Genomic DNA, 24,796 nt, shown 5'->3' with positions numbered 1-24,796 from the left:
TTTCTCTTTTGATCATTTATATTCAGTAGCTCTTGTATTATCCAAGCATTTCTACTAAGTCTTGTCTTTTTACCTGTTTGATCCTCTGCTGCCTTCACTATTTCATCTCTTAAAGCTAACCATTTGTCTTCTACTGTATTCCTTTCCCCTGTTCTAGTCAACCCTCTGAACCTGTCAAAACCTTTGGTTATTTGAACTTATACAGATCCCATCTCCTTAAATGTGTACATTTTTGCAATTTCTTCATTTTAATCTACAGTTTATAACTAACAAATTGTGGTCAGAGCCCACATCTTCCATGGGAAATGTCTTACAATTTAAAATCTGGGTTCCTAAATCACTGTCTTACCATTATATTATCAACCTGAAATGCTCTGGTGTCTCCAGGTTTCTTCCAGGTACACAACCTTCTTTTATGGTTCTTAAACCATGTGGTAGCAATGATTAAATTATGAACATCTTGCTTAGGCACTGGTCAACATCATGTACAAATTTTTCAAAATGCATAACACTGTGCTGCCTGTGATAATGTTAATTATTTTGCTACCAGTTTCGATCTTAAACCATCATCAATGGCAGAAAAATTATCACAGATATATCAAGTGTCATACATGTATTGACATATTTTAATTTTGCTATAATTTTCCATGTTTATTGGCAGTTATGGTTTCCAGTAGTAATAACTAATGTCAACACATGTATGACAAGTGATACATCTGTGATCTTAGACTGTATCACAAATGGTAAATATATGAATCTCAGATTTATGTATTGCAATAGCAAATTATTTTTTATGTAGTCCACATATGTAATGTTGTTGTTTCAACTAAACTTAGAAAAATTTGTGTGGATAGTAATACTAGGTAATAATATGCAACTCTAGTAAGTAAGGCTCTCTGACTTATCCAGAAGACTGGAACATAATTTTTTTTTGATAATCAGTTGATGTTGGGTCAAAAATAAATAAATAAACTTGCAGATGGCTTGTTGGTTGTCATGCAGCATAGTGGTTGCCACTTAGTTCATACATCACATGACTGCTTTCATAGGTAGCTGTGCCTCTGATGGGATAGGTGATGTTTGTGACTAGACTTCAGTAAGTGGTAGTGTGTGGATTTATCAAGGTCTATTACAGAGCTATGAGCCATGAGACAAGGGGTTTGGAGCAGGGGTGGAGTAGAGATGGATGATGATATTCCATAGGTTTGGTGGGCAACAGAATACCATTGTGGAAGATCCACTCTTGCTCCCAGCCACTTGCTTCATGGCCCATATCCCTCGATGCAAGACCTGTTTGATACATCCTCCCATGACCATGTACTCCAGTCTGGTCACAAGCATCATCTATCTCATCAAAGGCAGGGGTACCTGTGAAATGTGCTGCATTCTATGTAAGCAAGACAACCAACAATCTGTCTGTCCACATGAACAGCCACCGACAAGCTGTGTTCAAGAAGCAGTTGGACCACCCAGTTGTTGAGCATGCTGTTCAACACAATGTGCTGCATTTCAGTGATTGCTTCACAGCCTGCATCATATGGATCCTTCCCACCAACACCAGCTTTCTGAATTGTGCAGGTAGAACTCTCCCTACAGAATATCCTATGTTCCGATAACCCTCCTGGCCTCAACTTTCGTTAGTCAATGTCCTTCATACACCTGTTCCCTTCCTTGTTCTCATTCCAGCCCTTTATTGCACTAACACACCACAATCTTTTTACTTCTCTCCGTTCCCCCTCCATCTAACTTCCCGACTGTACTTAGCTGCCCTGTTCTCTCACCCCCATCCCTGTATGCCCCCACCCCATTGCTGCTATCCCTCCCTCTTTCTGCTCTACTCTCCTCCTTATCTCCACCATCTACTTTGCTTCTCCCATCAATTGCTGCTGTTTGCAGTGTGACCTTTGTAGGTTTGGCTGAAAGCCTCGTTTTGCAGTATTTCTGTTTTGCCTCTCTGTGACTTGCACCTTTGCTATGTGGTGAGTAGCAACATTCCTTTTCATAATATTGTCTCTTTCAGAAACACTTTTCTAGCTGTGAGCATTCTGCATTTCACATACTTGGCTTTGACCATCATCAGTAAATTTGCTGCCGAAATAGTGAGCCTCATTTAATACCTATAGTGCCTGATTTTTTAATCTGATTCCATCAGAATCACCTGATTTAACCCAATAACACGAGGTGTCAAGCTGTAGTCACGTAAAGTAGCTATGGTACTTAAATGGTATGATGAGTGGTGTGCAATAAAACTGTGTAGAGTTCAGTTTCTAGCTAATCAGTGGCTCTTAAATCCACACCACTATATAAAGACAAGTTGTTTGATCTATTTACTTCAGATTTCTACACAATACTCTAATAAACATTAGGGCAGGGTATAGGGGGAAATGGAAAAACTTTTGAAATGCTCTGAACTGACTGACTTCACATTTTTACACAATTCTCTAATTAACATTCAGACAGACAGAGGCCATATATTTTTTCAACAGCAATGTGTATATTTTTTGTTAAACAAACTGTGTGAAAGAAAGTGCAGTGCTGTGAAAATGTGGGGTTTCATTTTTTCCTCACAGCTGCATTTAACAGAAAACAGGAAAATTGTTTTTAAGGTTTATTATCTTAGGATTAGAATACAACTGTGAAATCTGACTTGTCTGAATGTAATCTTACTCATTTGCAGTTTAAAACTATACAGTATACTGTCATTGAAGTTACTAACCTCACAGATCCAGCATGTTGCTGGAGATTTCTTATGGCCATGTACCACTGATCTCAACTTATTTGACCATTCATTTTAATAACATTTTAATGACAATAAAGAAAGCTCTAGGCTAGAGAGAGAGAGAGAGAGAGAGAGAGAGAGAGAGAGAGAGAGAGAGAGAGAGAGAGAGAGAGAGAGAGAGAGAGGTAGGAGGAAATGGAAATAGATTGGGAGAAAGGGAAGATGGACAGAGAGAGGGCATTGAAGGAGATTAAGATATATGTCCAATTTCCATACAAGTTAAAAATTAAAAGCATTGCTGATTTTGCTAGTGTATTCTAAAATGAAGTGCAGACAGTGTGTCTCATGTGATGATCACAAAGATGATTTCCCTTTCTGTGATAATTGGACTACTGCTTGCAGATCTTCAGAACCTAAGTGAACCTGATTCTGATGTTAGTGATGTAAGTGACAATAATGGTGAGTGGTGTTGGTCTGTTCAAAACATGTCCCCTTCTATGATGCAGATAAAGCAGAGTGAATGAACAGTAGTGGAAAATATTGGTAATGATTGCCTTTCCCTTCAAGGTTTACAGTGGCTGTATGTGATGATTTGTTTAATAAATATAAATCACGGCCAGTGTATATACTATGTACTTTTTAGAATGTATGAGGCCATTGTTCAGACCAATTTGTGAGAAGATCAATGTTTACATAAGAGAACAGTTGAATAAAACATGGGCTCCTTTCCTATTCCAAATGCCCCAAAGTGAAAAGAATAAAAATGACAGAAGTAAGTGTGTTGTAAGCTACTCAGTAAGAAAACGGTGTGAAATGGCATGGAAGTGTAAAAAGTGTGTTGTTGTTCTACATTTTCAAGACAGTTTCCAATGTCTGCCATACCTAAAAATCATACAAACTGATACTTAAAACATTTTACTAGTTGACATGTATTTGTGGGATTTCTGTTTGGTTGTAGCCCAAAGAAACATACACATTTCTGTAAGACTCAGTATATTTCATTACAGATGTCTACATTACAAAATCTTAAAGCCAACTGAACAAACAAGATGTCGTGGGCCATTAGATTAACAGAGTCAAAGAACTTGGGATGGCGGAGATACATCATTCATACTTGTTGATGCCAAACAGTGCCCCCCCCCCCCCCACCACACACACACACACACACACACACACACACACACACACACACACACACACACACACACACACACACAGTGTGGAGTATGGTTTGAGTGCAGTGGAAGGTGGGCATGTCTGGCAGTGAGGGAGATGGGAGTGATGTGATGCAGATATCCATCCCCAGAAGTTGTTGTGGCAGGGACCATGCTACAAGGTGGGCGGACGAGGCATCAGCCTATGCATGAGGATGGAGCGGTGTGGGGAGGGACTGTATCCCCTGCATGATCGGCTGGCAGCATTCGAACTGTAACCTTCCGTAGGGGGGTTACCATAGCTCGGAGGAGCATGTGGTTGACCCCACGCGGGAGCAGGCAATCGTTTGATGAATCGGGTCCCTGGTCAGATAGGGCAAGTTGTCTTGCAGCAGGATGAAGATGTGGTTGTCGTCGATGAGGATAGTGATGCCCTCCACACATTCGGGTGGGACATCAGTTTGCAGAACTGGGGGTGGAGAGAGAAAGCGAGAACCCGATGAACAGTGTTGATGGTGATTCAGACGCATGTTTGGGTGATGGCTGCAGCAGCAGCTCTGATGGGTCATAGCTTGAGTGCGAGTCCTCACTGCTGGGGTGCTTCATAATGTCATCAGGCGTGAAAAATGCTGGATTGGGGTGTGCTGGTTTCACGTGGTGGAGAGAAACAGTGAGCAGTGAACCTTCAACCCAGATGTCCATGTTAGTGGTGCGGTTTATGATCTCATATGGGCCTGAATATGATGGGGCAAGTGGGGCCCGGATAGTGTCATCACAGAGAAAAACGAACTTGCATGAAAGGAGATTTGAAGGCACATACGAGCGGGGGGGTTGGCTAGATGGGGGGGGGGGGGGGGGGGCAGGGAAATGTTTGCAAAATGCATATGGATCTGGCATATGAAGTTGGGATTTTTGGGAGGGGGGATTGTGGGGGGGGGGGGGGATGTTGCAACAGCTCCCCAGGAAGGACAGGGTTTTGACCATAGATGAACTCGCTCATGGTGCCCTCAATATCTGGATTGTAAGATGACCGTAGACCGAGAAGTACCCATGTGAGAGGGCCTCGACCCAAAGACTGTCATGACACTGCAGTGCTGTCTTGAAAGTACGATGCCACCATTCTACTAGTCCATTTTCTTGGGAGTAATAGGCAGTCATGTGACATTTGTTGATACCACACAGCTAGCAGAGGTGGGCAAAGAGAGCAGATTCAAACTGCCGGCCCTGGTTGGTAGTGATGGTAGTGGGGCAGCCTAAGCAGGAAGTCCCAGAAGACACAAAAGCCTTAGCCACAGTATGGCGGTTGTGTGGGTGAGAGGTACAGCCTCTGCCCACTAAGATAAACAATTGATGCAAGAAAGAACATAACAGAAACCCTCTTGAGAGGGAGGGACGGGGAGGGGGCTGATGAGGTCCAAGTGTATGAGACGAAAGCAGCCAATTGGGACGTCGAATTTGCAGAGAGATGGAACAGTGAGCCTGCTGACTTTGTTGCACTGGCAGGTAATGCAGTTCCATGCCCGGGTCTGACAACTGCTCTTCATGTCTCACCCCACAAATCGTTCGGACACGAGGCATGTCAATGGCTTAATTCTGGGGTTTGCTAGAGAATGTAGTGCGTCAAACACTGAACAGTGGAGGGGGGTGGGAATAAGGGATTGGAGGGTGCCGGTGGAGGAGTCACACCAGGCTTCCTCTCAGATGCCAGCAAATTTTGCTTTGGTGAACGACAGTGAAGTGGAGGTTCTGTTGAGAAGTTGGTGTGTAACGTCATCCTGGTTCTGTAGGGACACAACGTTGGAAAGGTTGACGACCATTGAGGTGGTGCTAATGTGGGAAAGGAAATCTGCAATGATGTTGTCAGCATCTTTGGTATGTTGGACGTCAGTAGAGAACTGAGAGATGAAATCGAAAACCCAAAAGCGACGAGGGAGAGGGTTGAGAGGGTGGTTGTGTATGACATCTGCTACTGGCTTATGGTCAGTCAGGATGTGGAAAGGTTGGCCTCGACATCAGGGCAGAAGTGTTTCACCACCTCATAAACTGCTAAAAATTCACGGTCGGAGGCAGAGTATTTTTGTTGGGTGCATGAAAGTTTCTTTGAAAAGAACTAAAGTGATGTGACCACGTCACTGTGGCATTGTTGTAGGAGCACACCTACTGCAGAATCACTGGCATCCTTGGTGATGAAGAGTATAGCATCCGAGATTGGATGAGTGAGGGTGACAGCTCATGCGAGAGAGTCTTTCAAGGCCTGGAAGGGCCGTTGGGTGGCTTGCGGAGTATCAATGTAGATGTAGATGTAGAAGGCTGTGGGCATTGGTTCCATCCACGGAATGGGGCACGTCCCTAAAGTTTGCTTGTCAGTGAGGGCATTAGTGAGAGTGGCCTGGGTCTCTGCTGCAGCAGGTACATGACAACGGTAGTAGTTTATCATTCCCAGGAACTGATGGAGCTCATTGCATGTGGTAGTAAGTGGCATGGATGAGATTGAGTGCACCTTCGATTTGGTGGTGGTGGTGGTGGTGGTGGTGGTGGTGGTGGTGGTGGTGGTGGTGGTGTGGCCGAGACTGCGTAACCCAAGAATTGGACAGATTGTTGGCGCAGTTGCAGTTTGTTGGTGTTGATATCAGCTCTGTTTGATGACCCCCAGGGCGTCCACAACTCTTTTGTGGATACGTGCGTGACGAGCACAGGGCCCCGAGCTATTGCAGCCTTCTTTCTCTCCAGGGCTGCATTTCCTTCCCCTTCCTCTCCTTGCTCCTTTGCCATCGCCCTCTCCTCTCCCTCTCTTGGTGTCCTTGCTTATGTTGCCCCCCGCTATCCTCCTGGTTCTGTTGGTTTTACAATTCGGCTTTGTTGCGTAATCATCTCCTCCTTTTGGCATTCCTTGGTCCCCCTCTGGGGTTTGACCTCCATTACAAAATTTCTCCTCCATAGTGTGAGCCATTTGGGGAAGAGCACCTTACCTAGTGTCTCTGACGTGCGCCCTCCTAGTACATTCCACCTTTTCTTTCACGTCGATGTCTGATGCTAGGGTGCATAGCCAGCACGGTAGCCAGCCAGTGTGGTGGGGTCGCTGTGTACCCTTTTGGTTGAGCCCCCTGAACACACTTCTGACACCTGAGCTGTGACCTCCTCAAGCATGCCTTGGAGTGGTCGCTCGTCATCCTGGAGCATCGGAACTACCGGCAATGGCCGCCGTGCCAGACGGCCCTTGCTGTGGCTGGGTGGCGCCTGTGAGGAGAGTCCCTGATCGGAGTGGGTGGTATCAGGGCGGACACTATGCAAATGAAACGCATACGGGTCCAGAACTCTGGCCGTTCTTCTGCGGCCATCTCTCTGCGTGGAACTGATTCTTCAAGTGCTGCTTCTCTTGCCCCTTCGGCCTTCCCTTCCATGGCTACCCCCTGGGAAGAGGGTCAGGCCTGTTGACTAGGGGCGAAACCTTTCCCCCGTTGTCTAGTTTGCACCAGAACTGATGGAGATACTTTCACCAATACCAAACCTTTATTCTTTGTGGAACACATTGAAGACAAGTTTGGCGAATTGGACTCCCTGAGCAAGATGCGGTTGGGTTCGTTGCTGATCAAAACTGCTTCAGCTACCCAATCTGTGGCCCTTCGTGCCTCTACCCATCTTGGCACAATTCCTGTGTCCATTACCCCCCACCAGTCTCTAAATATGGTTCAAGGTGTGATTTTTCACAGGGACCTCATCCTTCAAACTCATAAGGAACTTCGGGACAATCTCGGACGGCGGGGTGTTCACTTTGTTCGGCATGTTCAGAAGGGTCCTAAAGACAATCGCATTGATACTGGTGCCTTTATCCTGGCCTTTGAAGGGGATACCCTCACTGAGAAAGTTAAGATTATAGTTTATCGCTGTGATGTGAAGCCGTACATCCCACCTCCTATGAGGTGTTTTAAGTGCTTGTGTTTTGGACACATGTCTTCCCGCTGTTCACAGGCCCCCCCTCTGTGGTGACTGTGGACGTCCACTCCATGAGGGGAGTCCCTGTGTTCCCCCTCCTGTGTGTGTAAATTGTCATGGTAGTCATTCTCCACGTTCACCAGATTGCCCAGTATATAAGAAGGAAAAGAAGATACAGGAGTAAAAGTCCCTAGATTGTTTAACCTACACAGAGGCCTGTAAGAAATATACACGTCTTCACCCTGTGTCCATGACATCTAGTTACGCCTTGGTTACATCTTCACCCCTTCCTCCACCTTCCTTACCCCATCCCGGACCCCTCTCCTCCCTCCCTCCCCTGCGGCTCCCGCACCTTCTCCTCTGGGCGCTGCTCCCCCTCCCCAGCCGGAGAAGTGTCCCACTCCTTCGGCATCTGCCGGTCAAGGGCGCCTCTCCTGGGATGCCCCTTCCTGGCACCTTCCAGGCCAAAGGTCTGCTGCCGCATGACGACTGCGAGAGCCGCAGTCTGTTGGCCCCCAGGTCGCCCGGTGTCTTTCTGTTCCTGATCTTGCTGCAGCTGGCTCCTCTATGCCACACAGCCCTCCTTGATCTCAGCCTGAAAAGAAGAAGAAACATAAGTCCCAGGACAAAGAGCCTCTGGTGTCACCGGAGGTCCCTTCTCCGACTTCACAACCGGATTCTGACCTGTCGTTCATGGATGTTGCCCCCTCCTTGTCGGTGACGGGTGGGGACCCGGCGGTATGACTGGCTTTAGCGTGTTCAGCCCCCATTTAAATCATCGTTCTGTGGTTCTCCAATGGAATTGTAATAGATACTATCGTCACCTTCCGGAATTGAAATCCCTTCTTTCGTCCTACTCTGCAGCTTGTGTGGTTCTCCAGGAATCTGATTTTACTGATGCTCACTCACCGACCCTCCGTGGGTTCCATGTTTCCTGTCGAAATCGGGTCGGACCCCTGTAGGCTTCTGGTGGCGTTTGTACGTTGGTCCGTACAGACATTGCTAGCACGTGGATTCCTCTTCAAACTACATTGGAAGCGGTTGCTGTTAGGGTCCACCTGGACTCTGATGTCACGGTTTGCAATCTTTATCTCCCTCCTGACAGGACTCTTACACCTGCTGCCTTAACTGCCCTTCTTCAGCAACTTCCTCCTCCCTTCCTCCTCCTTGGGGATTTTAATGCTCATCATCCCTTGTGGGGCAGTGCCTTTCCATCTAGACGAGGTCTTCTTATAGACCAGTTTATTGCAGACCATTACTTGTACCTTCTTAATGATGGCTCCCCTACTCATTTCAGTGCCGGTCATGGTACCTTTTCTGCCATTGATCTTTCTCTTTCTTCTCCCTCTCTTGTCCCTTCATTACACTGGTCGCCACACGACGACATTTGTGATAGTGACCATTTCCCGTTGATTGTCGCTCCCTTCCCGCTCCCCGATGGACAGGTTACCTCGTTGGTCTTTCCAACGTGCCGATTGGCCTCTATACACTGCACAGGTCATGTTTTCTCCCTCTTTGTCGGGTTGTATTGATGACGTCCTACGTGACGTGTCTGACACGATTGTTCGCGCTGCTAGCCTTGCTGTCCCGTGCTCATCTGGGCCATTTCGTCGCTGGCAAGCCCCATGGTGGAGTACGGGCATTGCCATTGCCATCTGTGATCGCCGTTGAGCTTTGCAACACTTTAAGAGGCACCCATCCATAGCCAGCCTTACTACCTTCAAACGCCTTCGCGCTAAAGCCCGTTATTTAATCTGTCGCCGTACTATGATCCACCCTGATCCAGAGCCCTATCTCGATGCACAACGATTGCCTGTGGTCCCACACTTTCGTTTCCTGGGTCTTCTTTTCGACGACAAGCTCACTTGGCTGCCCCATATCAGACTCCTGAAGGTAGGATGTTTCCGAAAACTCAATGACCTTCGCTTCCTTGCCCACTCTTCTTGGGGTGTGGACCATTCCCTACTTCTCCGTCTTCATCGTGCTCTAGTTCTGTCTCGCTTGGACTATGGTTGTCAAGTTTATGGTTCAGCTGCTCTTTCCACACTGCATGTGCTGGATCCAGTCCACCATCGTGGTATCCGTTTGGCCACCGGTGCCTTCCCTACTAGCCCTGTTGATAGTCTCCTGGTTGAAGCTGGGATCCCCCCCCCCCCCTCCTTTCTGTTCGGTGGTCCCAGCTTCTGGTGTCTTATGCATTCGCTATCCATTCCTCTCCCACTCATCCTTCCTATTCTATCCTGTTCCCAGACCACGGACGTCGCCCACCTGACTCCCACCCACAGGCGGGTTTACCGGTTGGGCTCCGCCTTGCGTCTCTTTGCCGTGATTTTCAGCTTCCTTCTTTGTCCTGGCATCGGTTGATTTATGAGGGGCGCATGGCTTGTAAGCAGTGTAGTTGTCTGCTTGAGAGGGGGATGGCAGCGAAAAAGGTACATTTTTGTTGTTATGTTTATGCAGGTGTGGATGGCAGTTTGAGTACTGTGCGTGAGGCAGTGTGAGCAAGGATGTCTATTGTCCACAGTGTGTGATAGGCATGCTGGGCATTGGTGGCACTGCTTTCGCACATGCAGCTGTGGAGTGAGCTGTGCAGGGAGGTGCGAGAGGGGGGGGGGGGGGGAGGAATGTTTATCAACACATCGGGCAAGTGCGCATGTGGCGGCGGGGGGTGTGATTGGAGCTCGGACGGCTGGATTGTCATGAGTTGCGTTAGTGTCAGACTGCGAAACAAGTCAGAGAGATGTTGAGCGGAACACATTTGATGGAAGCAGAGGAGGGGGGTGGGGGGGGGTAACACTGTGTGGTTAAAACTGGAGTCGCACAAGATGGGTGTGGTGTTGCTAACCTGTGCGCTGTTGCTGGCGGAGCTGTTAGGTGGGGTGGGTGAAGGTTCAGGTGTCGGCGCTGCCGAGCAGTGTGAATTGATGCAGCCAATGATCATGGCAAGTACATCCTCGGCACGTGCAGTGAGATATCTCAAAATGGCGTTCTCAAGGGCACATGTCGTGGCACTTTCCACCAGGATGCGATCCACGGTTGCCCAAGTCCTGCTCGCGAGAGTTGCACACTGAACAGTTAACGGTGTTTACACTCAGAGCAGGTGGCAGAGAGCGGTCACATGGGGAGTGAGAATTAGAGGTGTGGTGAAACAGTGATCCTCAAAAAATGTTTGGAGACGGGTGGTGGTGTGATAAGAAGTCGATTCCCAGGATCGGTTCTGTGATGTCCGCCACTTGGGAGATCCAGGGGAGGGAGAGGACATTAGAGAGGCAGAGATGAAGATCGACAGAGCCACAGGTCTGCAGTGTCGACGAGTTCACAGCTTGCAAGAGAGAGCATGTGCATGTGAGAGGGGCGTGTGACCATCGATTTAGGTAAGACTGAGCCGTCAGCACTGGTGTCCACGAGGAAGTTGCGACTCTGAGCATAGTTTTTGACATAAGGCAGCCATTCGATGTAGTTGAGGCATGGACGGAGTGTAGCACGGGTTGGCACTTATCCGACGATTGGCTTTTCAGACACTTACACGGGGATAGCTCTTCTTTGTGCCGTTGCCAAATACGGTGTGGTACCAACAGTGAGTGTACGTTGGGAGAGGAGGTGGTCGATCATCCTCTGTGTGTCGATACACCGGGTTCGTCAGCGCAGGTGCGATATGCAGCAGCTCGGTGGGCAGGGAGTGCGCATGCTGGGTACCAGGTGGTGCAGCAGTCTGGGGAGGCAGAGCACCGCCTGCCCCTGCCTTCGGGCGGGTGAGATACCATTGCAGGAGTGCCAGCCTGTTGTGTGACCTCCTGCTGGTGGGGCCGGTGTGTGAGCGACCTAGTCAGCCATCTGCAGACATCAACTGATCGATTCCAGGGTGTCGGGGAGGAGATGAACCTGGAGATTTGTAGGTAGTTCTGATAACCACACTGACCATGGGGTTTTGTCCGGCATCATCTGTTCTCTGACCAGGAGGCTTAGCCAGCGCCAAAGCTGGGACAGGGTGCGGTCGCCAAAATGTTCCTCATACAGTAATGAGAGTTTTCACTCTGCAGCGGAGTGTGCGCTGATATGAAACTTCCTGGCAGATTAAAACTATGTGCCCGACTGAGACTCGAACTCGGGACCTTTGCCTTTCGCGAGCAAGTGCTCTACCATCTGAGCTACCAAAGCACGACTCACACCTGGTACTCACAGCTTTACTTCTGCCAGTACCTCGTCTCCTACCTTCCAAACTTTACAGAAGCTCTCCTGCGAACCAGGAGAAACAATTTCTGCATGTTTCCTTGCTTTCAGCCATTTGGTGCACCAGCATAAGGAGGCCAGGTCAGTTAATCACCCAGACTGTTGCCCCAGCAACTATCAAAAAGGCTGCTCTCCAGGAACCACACACGTCTTGCCTCCCCACAGATACCCCACCATTGTGGTTGCACCTAAAGTATGGCTGTCTGTACTGTTGAGTCATGCAAGCCAACTCACCTTAGCAAGTTTCACATTGTAGGAGGGCACGGGAGGGGAGAGGCAATATTTGTTTATGCGTCCAATAAACGTTTCAGATTGTGGGAGACATATTTCCTATATAAATATTGTATATGATAGTGTGCACACACACACACACACACGTGTGATTACACACACACACACACACACACGCACACACACACACACACACACACACACACACACAATAGTTGCTATTCTGGAGTGTAACAACTAGGGTTGCACTGAGCAATCAAGCTATTTCCTTTAAATTATTTAAATTTGTTCATAGATATTTGCTTGAGCTTGCTTGCAGTAAATTTATTACCTAAAATGTTGATGGATATTTTTACATTTTCTAATTAAATTTTAGTGTTTTATCTGATATTTCACAGTGTATGTTTAAGCTTCTATAACTATTTTTTTATTTAAAAAAACCCTTGGAAGGATGATGCAGATCTAAAAAAATCATTCTTACTGCCATTTTAAGGTTGCTGGCTGGGGTTACACTGAAAGTGGAACACCAAGTGAGACACTCCTAACAACCCAGTTGCCATTTATTGAGTTCAAGCAGTGTTACAAACTACTTCCTTTGTCTTTTAAACCTTACTTTACTCCTGACAAATTCTGTGCAGGATATATAAATGGTAAGTATTCACAAATAAAATAAATAATGATAAAATTTTAAAAATAAAATGAATATGAACCTGCATTTAAAGGGAATTATCACACTTTGGTCTTTTCAGGCTCTGCAGTCTGCCAAGGTGACAGTGGAGGTGGCTTGTCATTTGAGCAGGAGGTAACAGCCTCAACAAAACAATGGTTCATTCAGGGAATAGTGAGTTTGGGTGTTCCGTCAAGAGGAGGGAAAGTATGTTCAAGTCAGAGGGCTCTTTTCACAAAAGTGAACAGTTTTTTGAACTGGATCAAGATATACTATGACAAATATTAAAACACAGTGACATTGTAAAACACGTGCCATAATTAAATGTGGAAGAACTTTTAATATTCTGGATTCCAGTTAACATAAATAAGATGATGATTTTTATATTTGATCAGGAGAGGTGCTTTTAGGGTACAGTAAACTGTCATCCCCAAAAAGCCCATCTTTTTCAGAAGATATTATTATACTGTCTTTGAAGTTAAAAAAGAAATCTTAATATGTGACCTTATTTAAAACAACTATGATTACTGAAACATTAAGTGGCAGTCATCCAATATAAAATAAGTTGAAGAGATGTCAACCTTTTGGAGATGGGGAAACTTTCATACATATTTAAACACAAGGAGAAGATATATATACAAAATAAGTGGTAGCAGTATTACATAGAAGAAAAGTCTCTTCTGTCTTTGTGTGATGTAAATGTCACTAGAATGTAATTCATGGCTGTGACATAATTTTAAGCAGTATGCATTTTACTTATATGAAATGTATTAATTCAAATACCAGTGTGTATGTGTGTGCTTGTGCATTTCGTGTGTGTGTGTGTGTGTGTGTGTGTGTGTGTGTGTGTGTGTGTGTGTGTGTGTGTGTGTGTGTGTGTTGTACAGACATGTGAAACTGTTATTTGGAGGAGGATACATAATATAAACTGATAACATGATCCTAGCATGCCATAAATTTTGTTGATATCAGACCTGCTATAAAGTTATTTCTGCTTGATAACTTACAAGATTTAAAATACTATTAGATAATTATTGTCACTATTTTTAAAGCTTGCATACTGCTCTGACATAGTTTCAGCACACCTGGATATTTGAGTAAAATAGCTAGTTACTTCAGTTAAAAAGGCTTATGTCATACATAAGGGGTGACAATTACTGAACTATAAAATTGTCATAATTTGTGAACAGTTTGCGTTACAATGTTCAAAATGTGTGGTTGGCCATGGAACATGATGGGAATTAGTATATGCATGTGGCTCGGTTTAGTGACGAAGCCCACTTTCATTTGGATGGGTTCATCAGTAAGTAAAATTGGCCCATTTGAGGGACTGAGAATCCACATTTTGTGATTGAGAAGTCTCTTCACCCTCAGTTGGTGACTGTGTGGTGTGCAGTGTCAGTCACAGAATAATTGGTGTGATATTCCTTGATGTGACAGTGACTGCTGAACAGTACATGAAGGTTTTGGAAGATGATTTCGGTCCCACTATGCAAAGTGACCCAGATTTTGCCAAAATGTGGTTCATGCAAGATGGATCTTGACCCTATTGAAGCAGGAGAGTGTTTGATAGCCTGGAGGAGCACTTACAGAACCACATTCTGGTTCTGGGGTACCCAGAGGCCACTGGCCTGGCCCTCGATTGGCTGTCATATTTTCCAGCTCTGAACACATCCGACTCCTTTTCGTGGGGGTATATTAAAGACAAGGTGTATAGAAATAAATCCAAAACTGTTGGTAAGCTGAAAACAGACATTCAAGAGCTCATCGACAGCACTGATGTTCCAACACTTCAGAGGGTCATGCAAAATTTCGCTATTCGTCTGTGCTACGTCATCGTCGATGATGGCAGGCATATCAAACGTGTCATAAACTAAATCTGAATATCTGTAGTGTCTTTTACATGTTGAATTAAGTGTGTGCATGCCGTAGTTTGTAGCTAATTTTTTTTATATATAGTTCAATAATTATCACCCTGTATTTGCACTATAGCATTGAGTAAATAATCTGTAAGTTGCTTGTGGGTATTGTTCAAATTTGCCATTGCACAGACTTACAGTCCAGTTCCAGTCCATCCAATCTTTTGTTTTTGCTAGCATTTTTATTTTTGATGCTGCTCTTTGCAAAATATCCATAGGTGCAAGCACTTAAAAATTTAATCCTCTTTGTTAACAGTGCTGTTATTTGATACAGTGATTTCCTGCACTTCACCATGTCACATTTACTAGTCCGGATGGCCAAGTGTGTTAAAGCACCTGCTTCTGGGATACTAGAGGCAGGCTGGCCCCAGATAAAACTGATCTTGCAGATTAACAATGGGGACCAGTGTGCCGGCCAGCCTGGATGTGGATATTAGGTGGTTTTCCACATCCCCCTAGATATAGAGGGTGGTTCCCATGGCCTACTTCAATTACACAATACACAAACACTTTGAAAGACTTTGTAACATTTGAACTTGCAAACTACATTAGACGTGTATACACAGTTTCCTTGCCAGGTAAGTGCCGGTTAGTAGCTTAAAAATTCCTTTTGGAGTGGTGATCTCGTCATAATAATAGCTTAATTACAGGTGTGATTGGTTCTTTGTGAAATTAGATGTCTCATACCAGTCCAGACCCAGCAGCAGCTGGATACTGCACACCAGGAAGGAAGGAATAAGTACACATTTAACCTTACAACTTATCCCAACAAACATCTTAGTGAGTCAACAGACTTACAGAGCAATCCTCAAATATTACTAAAATTACTCTTTACCCCATGGCATTGAAATCCAACCCCAGAGGCTCACAAGAATCTCATCTATGTATTTTAAATGATCAACACACATATTTTGATTGATTCATATAAAGGAGACTGAACTCTTTATAACTGGTATGTGTAGGTAATTCAGAGTGATGGGGGTATTTTTGTAGCAGAGGAGGCTTGAGGATTGTCTGTCAATATTGGAGTCTTACAGCAGAGGTTTTAAAGGATATTACAACAAATTACTAGCCAATTGCCATAGAGAACTTCAGGAATGAGATGTTTCTCAAGATGTGACCTCAACATTACTTGCCTCATACCATTCTGTAACACTCTGTAGAACGTTCCAACTAGAAGTTACGATGTTTAAAACTGTTGACTGGTATGGACCAACCAGAATCGAGTTCACGATTAACAATAGATATTTTGTAATATTTCCTTACCTTTGACACACTGTTACTCCGTATCAGTGTGTACTTCGCTGTTAGGATTCTGATGATGTATGTTCTCTCTCTGTTTCATGTTCCACTGTCAGGATGTACTGTTTACATGATTCAGCAAATTTTATTTTATTTTATTTTCAACTTTGTGGTCTGATGCCCTTTGTCATCAGATTACTTAGGGAAGGGAAGCCATGTACTCTATTTATTTACTTATTCCTTTATTCATTTATTTATGTACAACTGATTTACACATAAGTTTTCTACCTAGAAATTAAAGCAGACTAAATTTTTATTGTGTATATTGAGTATTACCCTCCATAATTTCAGTTGGTGATTGTTTGAAACAGATAAAAATTTACAGCTAATTCATTAATTACTAAGATAACACTACTTACAAACTAAATTTTTAACATATAAGTTACTTACTTAGTACTAGTTATGATCTTGACTGACTAAGATACTGACGTCTGTTTGTTAATTGTGTAAACTTGGTTCCATGTGTTACAATATGCACACTGCTAAAACATGATATTTTCTTAGGCAGAGGCTGGAGACCAGCCAAGCATTTGCCTGAATGAGAGTGGAAAACCAACACAAAGGGGCACCAGACAAATGACTGTTAGCTGCCACACGGATTCGATCCAAGTCTAATTAAATTCCCAACGTTGCAAGCTAACACACTGCCCACTGAGCTATATGAGCAGGTTCATAGAAGCATCTTCTAATGTAAAATTAATTAATCATAATCTTAACTTGAATAATAAGAGAGATAGAATTTTATAACTGTATTTTCAGGTTGATAAAGAGGTTTTGACAGTGTTTCTAATGGCCAACTTTTTTAATAATTCTAACAACTTTTTCAACATTTTTCGAATGTCACTGAGATGACAAATATGTTTCAGAATTACTGGGTCACAATAAGTATGTGATGGGAATAGGACAAAGTATAACATGCACTATGTGATCAAAAGTATCCGGACACCTGCCTGAAAATAGCTTACAAGTTTGTGGCGCTCTCCATCGGTAATTCTGGAATTCAATATGGTGTTGGCCTACTCTTAGACTTGATGATAGCTTCCACTCTCACAGGCATACATTCAGTAAGGCACTGGGAGGTTCCTTGGGGAATGGCAGCCCATTCTTCACGGAGTGCTGCTCTGAGGAGAAGTATCAATGTCAGTCGGTGAGGCCTGGCACGAAGTCAGTATTCCAAAACATCCCAGAGGTGTTCTATAGGATTCATGTCAGGACTCTATGCAGGCCAGTCCAGTACAGGGATGTTATTGTTGTGTAACCACTCTAACACAGGCCATGAACAGGTGCTCAATCGTGTTGAAAGATGCAATCGCTATCCCCGAATTGCTCTTCAACAGTGGGAAGCAAGAAGGTACTTACAAAATCAATGTAGGCCTGTGCTGTGACAGTGCCATGCAAAACAACAAGGGGTGCAAACCCCCACCATCAAAATCACAACCACACCATAACATCACCACCTCCGAATTTTACTGTTGGCACTACACACACTGGCAGATGACATTCACCAGGCATTCGCCATACCCACACCCTGCCATCAGATCGCCACATTGTGTACCATGATACATCACTCCACACAATGTTTTCCACTGTTCAATTGCCCAATGTTTATTATGCTCCTTACACCAAGCGAGGTGTCATTTGGTATTTACTGGTGTGATGTGTGGCTTATGAGCAGCCACTCAACCATGAAATCCTAGTTTTCTCACCTCCCACCTAACTGCCAAAGTACTTGCAGTGGATCCTGATGCAGTTTGGAATTCCTGTGTGATGGTCTGGATAGATGTCTGCCTATTACACATTATGACCCTCTTCAACTGTCGGTGGTCTCTGTCAGTCAACAGATGAGGTCTGCCTATATGCTTTTGTGTTGTGCTTTGGAAATTCTGCCAGGGATGCATGATCACCTTGGTATGGTTCTGACTGTAATAAGGGCAAAAATTAATTTACCAATGGTAGAACTGGAGAGTCATGTGAATAAAACTGGAGCTAGAGGAAGATATTTGTGTGAGACTGTTCTGAATGTCATGTCTGAAAATTACTTCAAGCAAATAGTTACGAAACTGACACATGAGGGTCTTAGCCTGCATAGAATTCATAGTAAATAACAGACCTGAACTTTCAGAATCAGGAGACAATGTAATCAGTGACTGTAAGGCTGTAATAACAGGGTGTGATAGTGAATGGTTGTGGGTGTGCTTGCACATGTGCATGTGAGTCTATTGGTGATGAAGGCCAGTGTCCAAAAGCTTTAATTTTGAGAGGCTTTTTGTTGTGCCTGTCTCTTCTATATATGATGCTTTATGATGAGTAGCAACTTTCCTTCTCATAATATTGTTAATTCCATCCTGGATTTTCCATTGTTTGATTGTTATCATTATATGTTGTCTCTAAGCTCCCAAACTATCTGTCCTATTTACTTTTCAGATAAGACCTTTAGCAATGTCTCACAGGATGTCCTGTTACACCCACCACTTACAAACTATAATTTTGCCAAATGCTTGTTGGATTATTAGTCACTTCCAGTGATGACAGCATGGCTAACGGAAATACGTACCAATGAACTGAGGTTTTCTGTTGCATCCAGGAGCAAGTCTCGTGGTTGCTAGAAAATTCCAGTTAAAAGTTTATGCCCACATAGGATACTGACTGTGAATCTTGTCCTTACAATCTCGCATACAGTTTCAATTTATATCTAAGTGGATTTCCTACATACTACAACAAATGCAGAACATTCATATCCCATTAGCCTATCCTTTCAGAATACACTTAGATGTACCACAAAAACCACATGACTGTCAGTTTCAGTGTTCTCAGCTTTCTGTACCTGCTAATATTAGCTCCACTGATTTTTAGGACTGCTTGGGCTATACAGGGTGTTTGGAAATTGCCATTACAAACTTCTAGGACTTGTAGAGGGGAGTGAGTAGATAATATTTTGGATTGGAACCCATGTCTGGAAATGTATCATTTTGTACAACCACCATGTGAAAACATATTGGTAATGTGACTAGACCACTCTTACAAGTAATTGATTAGACCTGACCCAGTACATCACTTGTTTTACAATTCCACTCATTGACAGCCAGACAAATTGCTCATATACTCATTGACAGGTTCTCTTCAATGTGATGCAGTATGGCCTCTTCCAGTTCAGGTGTGTGGCCTCTCCTTGGAGCAGGACAGTCAGCCTGCTGACTGTGAAGGTACCCTCTTTCAAAGCCATTGTGACATCGATGAAAATGGTATGCCAGGGAGTTTGTTTTTGTGGAGAACAATCCTGAAAAAGGCAACGAGCTCTTCCATTACCATGAGCTTCACCATTCAGAAGGATCTAGTTGGTGTACTCTGCAAAAGTGAACTCAACCAAGTTGTTCTGACATTCACAGACATGTGAGTAAGGCTCAAACCAATTTGGAGAGTTAGTATAGATTTCATACGACATCAATTAATCCTATGAAATGACCCCCACCATGACTACCCTGTTGCATACCTATTTAGAAAACATGTTTTGAAATGGCTGTAGCTCAGAAATAATATGTTTCTGGACAAGGGTTCCTATTCAAAATGTTATGTACCCACTCTCCTCCAAAAGCCCTATAAGTTTATAACAGGAATTTCTGAACATCCTGTACTGCAAATGTTTTGCACTTGATCACTAGGATTTTAATCATTTCATGTTGGGGGCCATTCCCTTGAATCTCCATGACTATACTCCACGGCCTCCTATGTCTATTTGTATCTGAAATGAATGGAGAGTTATTTAAACTCAAACAAACCTACAAACCTGTGTGCATTCCACACACACCCAGCCGTTTGAGTAGCAGCCTCTGACGTGCAGTACAGCAGTGCATTCCTGATAGTATTCCACATTGTGGCAGCCATAAGAGGGTCCCAAGGTAGTGTGCATAGACAGGAAATGAAGACTGCCACTCAACAGTAACTATTTCAGCAGGAACAGTGGACCTTGACCAACTGAGACACTATCCACAGATGGGGATGAAATTACATGTTTACCATGAAAAGTCAGGGCATAGTAGAATGTAAATTTTAATATTTCTGCACCAAAACTGTTTTGTAAGTAGGAAGCTGAAGAGAATACAGTCAAAGGATTTACATTAAAAGTATAACACTGTACATCAGTTCCTTATTTTCAGATGCAATTGGCAGTTTTAATGGCATTAACAGTAGTAATATTTTTACCATTATATATTTATTGCATTCTGTTGCCACAATTGTTCTAATAATTATTACCAGTTTCATGCTCCGTGACTGCAGTTGATCTGAAGATGTTTGAAATTTGAACAAAACCAGTAATCAATATTAAGACAAATGTGACAACAGACTGCAGTAAGGAATATCAGAATAACAACCAGTTGTAACAGATTTATATGCATCCAGACACACCATGTCAAGCTTTCATAATATTTTTACATTAACATACAGATAACTGACCTTTCTTTTTCCCCAAGAAATAAGTTTAGTTGATTATGGATTAAGAGATTAAAATATTTAATAAAATTTCAAGAGGAAGGAAGTAGGGGGGATGCTAGTATTACTATCATCCCTCAAATATAGCTTAAAAAATTTTTGGTGTTGCAGGGAAAGCTCAAAAAAAAATTTTCAACACGGTGAACAGACAAAATATTGTTTTTAAGATGGCGTATGGGAAGGTGGATCTTTCAGATACTGTTCTGGTAGAAATGCTTATTAACATATCTAATGTTGCAGATACAATCCAGTTTAAAAACTTTGTTCATAGGATGGCAAGCATTAACATGCAACTAATTCACTAATATATGTGTTTTTGTTCTTTTCTTTTTTTCTGTGTGCTCCATTATTTTCAGTACTGATTTCAGTGTTGCCCCCAAATGATCATCTCGTGGGAGCTTCATACCAGTGAGTATGTAGAATAATGTGAGTACTATTGTCAGAAATCGAATCACTTTACTAACATAAGTCCACACACAGTAAGATATGAATACTTCTGTCATAAGGGAATCATAAAACAGAATTAACAAGTCACTAATCAATTTAAGAGGATATACCTGTTCATTGTTCTTAATGCTAATTTTGGGTTATGTAATAGAATAGATTTTAAAAAATCTACTCACCATCTGACAGCAGAGAATGCATGTTTAAAAAGGTATTGAAATTTGCAAGCTTTTAGAGCCAGTGGCTCCTCCTGCCAGAAGGGTTGAGGAGGAAGGAATAGAACTGAAGCGAAAGGACTGATGAGGTTTCGGAAATGGGGAGAGTTTGGAAAAGTCACCCAGAACTTCAGGTCAGGGGAGACTTAACAGACATGATAAGAAAAAAAGACTGATTGTGGAGGACAGCATAGGACAAGATTGAAAACCTTAGAGCTTAAAGGTAGAAGGTAGGGTAATATGTGAGAGAGAGATTGAATTAAGGTCAGTGTGTGGCAAGAACAAAGGACACATTGTATTGCCAGTTCCTCAGAGAGAGCATTTCAGATTGCCCTTATAAGCTGTCCATATACCCAGCAGAAACCATGGTAATGCTTTTGCCCATTGAAAATTGTGACACATCAGTGCAGCCTTCAATGTTCGGTGCATCTTTCAAGCAACCTGTTGCAATTGTGAGGAATGTGCACAGATCATCAAAGGAAAAGTGATTTGAATTTCCACCCCAGATCAGTTTTGATGGACAATAGGAACCCAAAATGAGACATCAAGGAAACACCAAAGACTATACACAGTCATACCCTTTAAAAAATGGCTTTAACCAAATATGTCATAAAGACAGTGGGCGACAGAATACCCCTGAAACCATTTGATTCGTGTAATGGTCTGTCCAGATCCAAGTATACATGTTGGAAATGGCCTTTTAGGTATATATGCATTGACAAGGAAGGAAAGCTCAGGTCCATTTCTTGCAATCTGCCTCTACCTTAGGCCAAACAAATTGCTCTGTAATGGGCCTCATGGAGGAATCAACTTCCAGATGTGACAGATATGCAAGATGACAAAGATGGCTGCCTTGTGATGTATCACATTGTAGGTGCATGCTAGAGTGAGGCATTGATATGTTTTGCGAGTATAAACTCATTCTGGAGTCATCCAAGAGTGCCTGTACCTGTCCGCCTTGCTCCTGCTTTGCGGCCAAATTGCCAGAATCAATCAGTGCACTAAGGGCTTAATTTGTAGCACATAGTCTGCCACCACAATGTCCTCCCCCCCCTCCCACAAGCCTCCATCCTACCCCCCCCCCCCCCCCCCCCGCCAAGCCTCTTCCTAGATGCCCCCCCCCCCAGCCTCTTCCTCCACCCCCACCCTCAAGCCTCTTCCTCCACCTCCACCCTTGTTTACATGCCAGATGTCAGTCGTTAGTTGTGTAATATGGGCCATGTGTCTGAAGCAGTGAGGGGACACATCATGACTTTGATTATGGATAGCATAGTCCCAAGGGCGGTGGTTTGTAAAATGTGTGAGCTGGCTGACCTTCTATATCCTGTGTAAAGTATTTTATTGCTTCATACAATGCTAGCAACTGGCTCTTGTGCTTTGTATGGGAAAAGAACTGTAGGGGTTGCTTGATACCGTTAATCGTCTGGTACCGTTAATCGTCTGTTGCAAAACTGCACCAATTGCAATCTTGCCTGCATCGTCTTTAATAGAAAAATATGCCATATGAGAGGGCTGGGCCAAGATAACTGCATTCTCTAACAATTGCTTAATCACATCAAAAGAGTGTGTCACCTCAGTTGACCATCGTACAGTTTAATTCGCCTTGGTGTTCTTCCAGGTCAGGGCATTAGCTAGTAACACCAGGATTTTCACAGCCTGTAGAAGACACGTCACCAGTAAAAGTTTATGGTCCCTAAAAACCACCTTAATTCTTGGTAAGTTGTTGGCCAAGGTGTAAGTTTCATTTGTTTGATCCTATCTTCCATTGATCTGATCTCTGCTGGCAACACGCAATGACTCAAAAATGTCACTGTCTGGCACTGTAGCTAGCATTTTTCTTTGTCACCACCATGCCCAATTGATCCAGAGTATTGAAAACCTTGTGGTGAAAGAGAAAAAAATTAGCACATAATCAAGGTACAGAAAACAGAAGGGAAGCTCACACAGAGTGGTATCAATGAACTGGTGCCAAGTCTGTGCTACATTTTTCAGTCCAAACAGCATGTACAAAATCTCAAACAAACTGAAGGAGGTAATTTTAGCCATCTTTGGATTGTATCTATGGCCATTGGTATCTGTAAGTGAGCCTTTTGAGAGTCTGTAATCCTGAAGACCAAAGCACCCTATAACAAATGAGAGAAATTCTGTATATTTGGTATGGGATACCAGACAAGAATGGTTCGAGCATTGAGGGCTCTGTAATCTCCACACATCCAAAATGTACCATATTTTTTCTGAAACAAATGAATCAGGGAAACCCAAGCACTGTTTGGATGAAAGTATGGTGCCCTTTGTTAAAATTCATCTGCAATAGCTTTCACAATCTGTAACTTATCAGTGATAGTCACTGTTCCTTGTGCAGGAGAGCAGGAATGCTTTTGATGTGGGCAGTATAGACAGCTGGAGTAATGAAGCAATGAATCCCAGAAAGAATTTGGAGGATTCATTCATGTACAGGGATGTATATTTGAGACACATGGGGAAGCAGCTAACTGTTTGGGAAGGTGGCCCTTGTGACCAAAGTCCCAAAAGTGATGTAAGAGAGGAATTTGTTAGCAGGCCAGGCACTGGCCACCTTTCTTGCACCCACGTCGGCCAGGGATGGTGAACAGGCATTAAGGCATTCCATTGTCCATCAGTACATGCTGTAGGACTGTGGGCAGTCTGCACAGGGGCTCAGCTCATAGCAAAGGAATGGAAATTCCCAATAAAAATGCTTAAAATTTAGTGCCCCTACTCCTTTCAAGCAGGTGGTTCCTGTACAGTGCTTCCACAATCTGCGTGAGTCAGTTATCAATGTTAACAATGATTGCCTGGTAAGACGTCTTTGGAATGACAGTGTGGGAATGAAGCAGAGCGATTATTACTGTTGCTGCATGAGCGGGGGGGGGGGAGTAGTTTTATAAATGTGATGAAAGTTCGATAAAAATTTGTAAAAGTTTTAGCAATGTTTATATTTTGCATTTGAATAATTCTTATCAGTCCAGAAATAATGATGAGCACAAAGTTATGACCTCATCACGTCTTACCTTGCACATACAGATGGATGACCTGGTCAATAGTGAAGATGTGCGATGTGCAGTGGTAGAAGATAGAGTATTGCATGTGGACTGGAGGTCATACGCCTGTAGCAGCCAGCAGTGTGAGATAGGGCTCTGCATATGGGTGTAGCGCATAGCTACACTGTAGTGGCACAGAGGCTGGCAGTATACGCTGCGAGAACTGCAACATTCTGTTCATCAGGTATTAGTTTGAGGCACAAGAGGAGTATTTATGTATGAAAGGAAGTGAATGTAATAGGGGTTTCTCTTCTTTTCCTTTTTTAGATTACAGAGTTAGTAATAAGTAGTTTTTAAACTAATTCAATCACACACAGCTCCAAGTTGTAGCATTAGGGCTGAAGGCCACTTATACTTGAGCTATCATTTTCCATTTACATCTGAAATTAATCTTTATTCACTAAGCACAAAGTCACTGATAAAAAAACTCAACAA

General features: G+C 43.6%; 1 protein-coding gene across 1 annotated transcript in view; it reads left to right on the top strand.

Annotated features, from left to right (window-relative positions):
- The window catches only part of LOC124622170 (modular serine protease-like), a 276,996-nt gene extending 263,720 nt beyond the window's left edge, over window positions 1–13,276 (top strand). Inside the window, exons 11-12 of the mRNA XM_047147814.1 lie at window positions 12,761–12,917; window positions 13,017–13,276. Coding sequence (XP_047003770.1) covers window positions 12,761–12,917; window positions 13,017–13,222 — 363 coding nt within the window. The 3' untranslated portion in view covers window positions 13,223–13,276. The remainder of the gene's footprint in view (window positions 1–12,760; window positions 12,918–13,016) is intronic.
- Window positions 13,277–24,796: the final 11,520 nt, after the last annotated feature.

This window comes from Schistocerca americana, chromosome 7 (genome assembly GCF_021461395.2).
Source record: "Schistocerca americana isolate TAMUIC-IGC-003095 chromosome 7, iqSchAmer2.1, whole genome shotgun sequence".
NCBI classification, from domain to species: domain Eukaryota; kingdom Metazoa; phylum Arthropoda; class Insecta; order Orthoptera; family Acrididae; genus Schistocerca; species Schistocerca americana.
Note: the sequence above shows the minus strand (reverse complement) of the source record. Positions and strands in the feature narration are given on the sequence as shown.